Raw genomic sequence first — 8063 nt, 5'->3', positions numbered from 1 at the left:
CACTGCCAGGGATGGGGCACAACATCAGCCTTCCCCAGCAAGGATGTTGTCTTCAGTCTTACCCATTTGTGAAACTGAAATACCATTTGCAGAGCCTCTTTTGCCTTCTCTGGCTATGGCAGCTCCATCAGCTGCTGGAAAACAAGGAAAAAACCTCAAGCAAAACCAGCCCTAAGAGATGCTAAGGGTGAAAACCTGGAAAGTGTAGGGAGAGAAAAAATTGGCTGGAAAATGTAACTTGATTATGAAAAGTCCCATCTGCTAGAATATATGTAAGCAATGTGAAAATGTGTTGTCTGTCATCAGAGTCTTTGGGTTGCGAGAGGAAGTGGGACTTGCAACCTGCTTCAGCACCCACTCTGACTTTCTCTTTGTGCTGTCTCGCCAGCCTAGCTTGGGTCTCCCATTGTGTGCCCATGCAAACTATTTCTTTGTCCCACCTCTAGCAACAGCTGGTACCTGATGCAATGGAAGAAAAATACACTGTTTCCCACACTCAGGCAAAATACCTTGCATTTACTCAGTATTGGCCATCTCCATCCATTGCAGCTCTGGTTGTGTGCATGTAAGCATAGGAGTCAGGTCCACTCAGACAAACATGTATGTGTTGGCTGCACAGTAGTAACCAGAGCCCTGCAGAGTCTGGTGGGGCTCCATCAGCATTGACTTTGGCTTAAGCATGGGACATCTGTGTGATAAGTTCTCTGTTTTGTGTGGCATAAACACCATCGGGGAAGAGAAATATCTAGGGTAGAAGGGAGACAGAGGATATTGGGAATTAATTGAGTGCTGTGATGTAGTCTCCAGACAATAGGATCCTGCTGTGCCCTGAATCTGAACCTTTCTGTCAGAGCTTAGCAACTCTGAAGGTTGCCAAGGAGCAGAGCAGAGGAGTGCCCAGCACTGGGGTTTGACTGCTCTGAGCATAAAGGCACATCTCATCACAGCCTCTCTGCATGGCTCTGTGGATGCTCCCAGAGCTTCGATGTTGTACCCAAACTGCAGCCAGCTCTGATGTGGAGCCTCTTGTTTCTCCATCATTGCTTCTTACACTTGTAGGTTTGGGACTGTGGACTTCTCCCCTTCTTCCTCTACTGAACTCACTGTAGCAGCCCCATGTGCAAGCTGTGTGGCAGAGAAGCCAAGCTTACTTGCAACCTCCATGATTTAGTTGGGACCCTCTTCAGTCAGGTGCAGAAAGCCAGATTATCCCATAGATGAGTAATTACACCCCAGTTTTGTCCTTGAGTAATCTGTTCTAGGGAAAGGGGCGAAAAGTCCCTTCTGCAAATCATCAGGTGCTTTCTTGACATCTAACTGCTTCTTGCATCTCCTTACTGGCAGCTCCTGGCTACTCCTGAAGATGCTTCACGCTGAGTACCCAAGAAGGGGCAGGCTTGTGACATGGCTGTTCCCGTTGGCTGAACTGCAGGGACAGGGCTGTGCCATCCTTCTCCCTGCTGAATTTAGGTCTGTGGAGCTTAGAGAAGTCCCTTTCCCTTAGAGCATGAGCGGCATCTCGATAGCACCATGGCCCATCCACTCAGGAGGAGCAGCACACTCTTCTTCCCAATCCATCTCCATTAACATTTCTTCTTTATCCCCTCCCTGCAGGACACAAAGACGACATTCCCCAGATCCGGTCTCAGAGCCACTGCACGCTGCGAGATGACAGCCATCCTGGAGCGGATCAGCACGCTGTCCCTCAGTGGGCAGCACCTCAGCCGTCTCCCCAGACTGCTGGAGGATGGCTTCCCCAAGATGCCTTGTACGGTCAAAGAGTGCGAGGTGCCACAGCTCTTCCGTGAGCCGTACATCCACACCGGGTACCGTCCCACTGGCCAGGACTGGCGGTACTACTTCCTTAGCCTCTTCCAGAAGCACAATGAGGTGGTCAATGTGTGGACTCATCTTCTGGCAGCGCTGGCTGTGCTGCTGAGGTTCAAGACGTTTGTGGAGGCTGAGCAGTTGCCTGTAGATGCCTTGTCCTTGCCTTTGCTCATCTTTGTCCTCTCCTCTGTCACTTACCTGACCTGCAGCCTCTTGGCCCACCTACTGCAGTCCAAATCAGAGCTGTACCACTACACTTTCTACTTCATGGACTATGTTGGAGTCAGCATCTACCAGTATGGTAGTGCCCTGGCTCATTTCTACTACAGCTCCGATCAAGCCTGGTATGACAAGTTCTGGCTTTTCTTCCTGCCAGCAGCTGCTTTCTGTGGCTGGCTGTCCTGTGCCGGCTGCTGCTATGCAAAGTACCGGTACCGACGGCCATATCCCATCATGAGGAAGATGTGCCAGGTGATCCCAGCCGGGCTGGCGTTCATCTTGGATATCAGTCCTGTTGCTCACCGGGTATTTGTATGTCACCTGGGGGGCTGTGAGGAAGATGCTGCTTGGTACCACACATACCAGATACTGTTTTTCCTTATCAGTGCTTATTTCTTCTCCTGCCCAGTCCCTGAGAAGTACTTCCCTGGCTCCTGCGATATCATTGGCCATGCCCACCAGATCTTTCACGCCTTCCTGGCCGTCTGCACCCTGTCACAGCTGGAGGCCATTCTTTTGGATTACAAGAACAGGCAGGAGATTTTCCTGAAGAGACATGGGCCTTTCTCTGTTTATCTCTCCTGCATTTCTTTTTTTGGCCTGGTGGCTTGCAGTGCCATCACAGCTTACATCCTGCGATGCAGGATCAAGGCCGTCCTGGCTAGAAAGGAATCCTGAGAGTCATGAACATGATGGGCATGACATCACTGGGGGGTGAAAATCAAGGGGCATAACATATTAGGGACATAACTGTCTTATTTGCCTAACACACTGTGACTAACCGTGACACTGGACTTGGCTGGAGGGCTGGAGACTTCATGCTGCATGCATTTTCACAGCAGGGACTGCTTATTGCCATGCGGGGGACATGGATGTGTTTAAAGCCAGAACACTTAACCAAGGATGCTGAAATAGGCAGAGGTTTCTTGTTCATTCTGGTAAACCTGTGGGCAGTATGTTGCTGAATGTCAGGGGGGACAGCCTGGAGGCTGTGAGACTGTAGAAGGGTCTGTCAGGGCTCACAACACAGCAGAGAATGCACCATGAGGACCAGAGCTGGATGTGATAACCTCAGTGGGTTTTGCCATCTCTGCTATCTGTTGGAGATCTGTTACTATCAAGGGCAGTAGCAAGGTTTCAGAAGAGGTCTGCATTTCTATGGTTCAGTTGCAAGGGCATGTGTGACACTGTGGCTGGTATAATCCTCTTCCTGCTCCAGCTGGGCTAAGCCAGGTTCTCTGAATGGTCCGCTTGTCAGATATCTCAACACCAAGTTGCTGAGGAGACTCTGGCAAAGCACATTTGGAGACTTATGCCTGACCTGGGGTCCTCTAGAATGAACTAGAACTCGAGCGCTATGCCTGCCAGTGACTGGTGTAGATGCTAGGTCAGCTCCATCTTTTCTTTCTGTATGACTGCACCATCTTCAGTGGAGTTGCTCATCCAAAGGAGTCGGGCAATCCCAAGGATTACTAACAGGAGATAGTGTCTTTCCCATCAGTTTGAATTTGACTTAAGGTGGTGCCAATGCTGATGACTGTTTTGTAGCCTACAAGACAGACCTTCATAAGCTCCTCACTTCTCATTTAAGTGCTTAGGTGCCTTGGAGGAGCTGGACCTGGGTCAGGCTGGACATGAGTTTGAGCCTTCTTCAGTAGCAGTGGCAGAGGTTGAACCATCAGTGTTCAGGGGGCTGGCCCCAGCAGAGGAGATGCTTTTGATGCATGATACATCAGTTTGGCTGCTTGTGTGACAGGTTTGTGCATTCCTGCATAGACTGTATCATCTGTCTAGGGAGTCTGACTGACCTCCATGTCCATGCAACACAGAGTAACTTGGGTATGAGCTGTCCATTACAGGAAAGGACCCTTGAACCTCCAACAGCCCTGCTGTGGTCATGGCCAAAAGGGTACGAAAGTGAAACAGCCTTTATTCACCTCTTAATGGTGCTTTCAGGACACCAAGCAGTCCTTGGTGGGCCTTGTGGGAAAGCTGACAATGAAGCAGTAAGTGAAGATAGAACAGCAAAAGGCAGGAGCAGGGTATCAACATTAGGGTTCTATGGAACTTTGGGAGGGGTTTGTCCTTGAGATGTGGCGACTCCTGTGTGGAGTAGCAAAGATAGTAGTCAGGGACACTTAATGTCTATGGGTCACTCCTGTCCAAGGTGTAGCAAGGGTTAATTTTACTGTGTCCTCCACCAGATGAGTCCCTTAGGTGCTTGTTTGAGGAGAATATCAGATATGGAGCCACACTGTTGCACTGAAGTTAGTAGCATTTGCAGGACAGGATGCTGAGAGCCAGTGTAGAGATATGGTCCTATGCAGTCTAAACATCTACTGTTTGACCCACTGCTTGCCTTCCTTAGGAGGCCCTGGCACAGCTCCTCCCACTATGCAAGACCTGCAGCCTCAAATGCCTTGACATCTGGCAGATTCCCAGGATGTATAAATCTTTGCTGCATCTAAGGAATCTATGGGATCTATTCCAGCCACATATTTGTCTCACTGAATCCCAAGGGCAGGCAAATGAATTGTGATTGCTGGTTCTGAGCAGGCAGTATAGGGTTGGGGATATGATCTGTTGTGACAAGCACTGATTTCTGCACTTAATCTGATTTTAACTATTGAGATGTGTGTGTGTGTTTGTGTATGTGTGTGTGATTTATTATCCAGAAACGCTTTGCCTTTGGATTTTATATTTGCAAAGCCTCCTAGCTGGGTCAAGATTAGGCTGAAGGAAACAGTACTGTGCTGTTGAAGGAACAAGGTGGGCCAGACAACAGTGTCTTTGAAAACAGATTTCTTAATAGGTGCTTTGCTGTGTCCTGTGTTTTGTGGACAAATTTGAAACTCATGGCCCTGTTGACAAATTAATTACAAAGGGGGAGGGAAGTAAGTTTTGAGTACAGGAGAAGAAATCATAGGAAAGCCTTGAGGAGGTCATCTAGTCCACCCTTTCCCATTACTCTAGGCCTCATGGTTTACATCCAGTCCAGCTTAGAAATTAATGACTTAATTTCCTTTGTTGTATTTTGCTAACAGCAGATTTGCCTCAGGGGAGTGGCAACTGGGGATGGTCCCCACTTACAGCTCACCATAGCCCTTCCCATTCACAGAAGCTCATCTCAACACAAAGTGAGCTGTTGCTGGGAGATGGACCAGCGGAAAACCAATCCTAGTGAAAAAATGACAGTAATGTTGTGCTGGTTTTAACTTTCAGCCAGCAAACTTGGACGGCACTGCTGCCCACAGGGAAGGGCCGGAGCAGAGGCCAGAAGCAGCTGCTTCCTTCCACAGTAGCTGGTTGCTCAACTAGCTTAGCCATACTGATGGACTGCTCTCTCCATAGTCTCCATGGCTTTAGTTGTAGGTCTCCTCCCATTCTGGGGAAAGACATGAGTGGGAGCAGTGTTTTTTCTTACAGCCTAATTTGCATTGCTTTTGTGGTAGGTAAAGCAGAGTAAGCCACTGAGTGTGAACCTGGCTGGATGGTATTAGTGGGCTCCTGTGCAGGAAGGGTAGTAAACTACAGAGGTTCAGAGCTTCTTTCTGGGCTAAAACTGAAAGGAGTTGCTGCTAATAGCAAATCCTGCTCTGCTGCTACCTAGAGTTATACTGGTACTAAAGGAAGATATCACCCAGGCATTTCCTTCTCTGAGGGTTTGAGAATAGGTGATGTGTCCTACCTTTGTCAAAGAAGGGTGAGAACAGCAATGCCATCTAGTTCAGGGTCAGGGAAAGGAGGTGCCTGCATGGCTCTCCTGAGGTGTTTCTGGTCATATGCTTTCTCCTCCCTGGTCCAGCAGAAGTGAAACTTCTGGAGCAACTGTGTGACAGTGGTGGTGTTCTTACATATACTCATGTTATCCCACAGATGAAGCCACTCACGTCCCTGTATGGCCCTGCACTCAGACCTGGAGCTGACCTCCTGGTTACTATGATGGGTTGATTTAGCAGGGAAACACAATACAGATGATTGCTGCTGTGAGGATGCACCCTTGTGTCACAAGGGGCTCACCAACACTGGGGCTTCCTTCATCCCTATCTCCATCCTCCTCTTCCTCTGACTAGCTTATTTCTTTCCCACATCCCTGGACTTCATCCTTGTGCCTTATGCATCTGTCTGCCTGTCTGAGCAGATTCCACATGCCATGGAGTCTACTGCATCTCAGCTGGGCCAGGACTGAAAAGTAGCTGCTCATGTGCTCCTGAAAATCCTGCCATTGATCTAGGGAAGACCAAGGCTGGGTCTGGAGAGAGTAGAAGTGCTACTGTGATAAATGCTCAACTTGTCCAGGAGCCTCTCAGGGCCTTCTCCTGGAGCTTACTGCTTGGAGCACGCCTTCTTCCATCCTGGTATTCCTCTAAGGAGGCATGTCTGGGAGGGATGAACCAGTGGCAGGGTTTGATGATGGGCTGACCACCAAAAGTTGAGCACATTGAAATCCTGAAGGTCCTAAGCCTCTCCCCCAGGAACCTCTGTCCTAAGACAGTATTTTTTGCAGATCCTGCAACCTGGATCTGTAGAGGATAACTCCTGACAATTCATCCCAATGTGCCTTATGCTATTCCTTTTTGAGATTCATCCTGAAGAAACCTGAGGTGCAGAGGCAGCCTCGCTGCTGTCTGCTAGTCCATGGTTGCTCTTAGCAGCCAATATCCACTGACAGGATTTGCTTGGTGCCCTCCAGAGCAGAAGAAGAGGATGGAGAGATGTGCCTTAACCTTGTATGTATGCCTAACAGTTTGTGTAAGAAGGCAAGGACGGGTTCCTCATGTGCCTTGCAATTTACATCTTTTACAGACATTATTTTTAAACACTGTTGCTAAAGAGAAGTACAAAAGAGTTTGTATTTTTTTCCCTGGGAAACAGGGAAGGGTACAAGTGTTACGTATTAACCATCCCCTTCCTAACTTCCATGTGCTAAGTTTGTATTGTGTAAAACACTGACAGCATTTTAAGCTTTGTACTGTACTGATTGTTATTTAAAAATCTTAGTGGAAAAAAACTATAAAAGCAAAAGGATTGGTGTGGTGTGAAATTCCCAAATGCACAACTACGATAGGTCATGCGTCATTAGGAAGAAAAGTAGATGGTAATTTTAGAGTGGATATATTAGAGTGGATAATAATTAATAATGAACAATAGGGTGTGGTTTTATCTGTGCATCTCAAAGCACTTTCCAGGTTTCACAGTAACTATGGGATCTCATTCACTTTTCACAAGAGACGTACAGAATGGCTGCCCTGACACTGGTTTGAGGGATTTAAGTTCATCATCTACATAAGTACCTGGGTGTCCAGCTTTCTTTATTGTCTGTCGGAGGTGAGTAGTCAGTGATTTGGTGGCCTGGCAGCTTTAGTGGCCAAGCTGCGACTTCAGTGCTTGTCCAAGCAAAACATTTCTGCACATGGTTAAAATTAAGCCAAAGAGACAACCATTGATGGACAAAAGGGTATCAGTCAGTGAGCCTATGTGAAATAAGGCTAGAGCTTCTGTTTTTCTTGCTGGTAGCTGTGCTTAGTCACAGCATGGTTGAGTTTGGAAGGGATCTCTGGGGGTCATCTGATCCATCCTCCCCTACTCAAGCAGGGACATCCAGAGCCAGTTGCCCAGGACCACATACAGGTGGCTGCTGAATATCTTCAAGGATGGAGACTCTATCACCTCTTCGAGCACCTTGTGCCAGTGTTTGGTCACCCTCACAGTAAAAAAGTGTTTCCTGATGTTCAGAGGAACCTGTTGTGTTTCACTGTGTGCCCATAGCTTCTGGCCTTGGCACTGGGCACCACTGTAAGGAGCCTGGACCCTTTCTCTTTGCACTGTTCCTTCAGGTATTTATATACATTGATAAGATCCCACCTGAGCCTTCATAGAATCATAGAATGGTTTGGGTTGGAAGGGTCTTTAAAGATCATCCACCAGGGGGAGAATCACCTCTGGCAACCCGTTGGTCACACTGCTGGTGATGCAGCCCAGCACTCAGTTGGTTTCTGGTCTCAGGCACACAC

The 8063-nt window shown here is 48.1% G+C and overlaps 1 protein-coding gene across 1 annotated transcript; it reads left to right on the top strand.

Moving 5' to 3' along the window:
- Nucleotides 1-1652: 1652 nt before the first annotated feature.
- PAQR8 (progestin and adipoQ receptor family member 8) lies at nucleotides 1653-7003 on the top strand. The gene has a single exon (XM_005146407.3). The coding sequence runs from the start codon at nucleotides 1669-1671 to the stop codon at nucleotides 2725-2727; it is 1059 nt and encodes a 352-aa protein (XP_005146464.1). The 5' UTR covers nucleotides 1653-1668; the 3' UTR covers nucleotides 2728-7003.
- The last annotated feature ends 1060 nt before the right edge of the window (nucleotides 7004-8063 follow it).

This window comes from Melopsittacus undulatus, chromosome 3, assembly GCF_012275295.1.
Source record: "Melopsittacus undulatus isolate bMelUnd1 chromosome 3, bMelUnd1.mat.Z, whole genome shotgun sequence".
Lineage (NCBI taxonomy): Eukaryota > Metazoa > Chordata > Aves > Psittaciformes > Psittaculidae > Melopsittacus > Melopsittacus undulatus.
The sequence above is the reverse complement of the archived record's forward strand: the minus strand, read 5'-3'. Positions and strand labels throughout refer to the sequence as shown.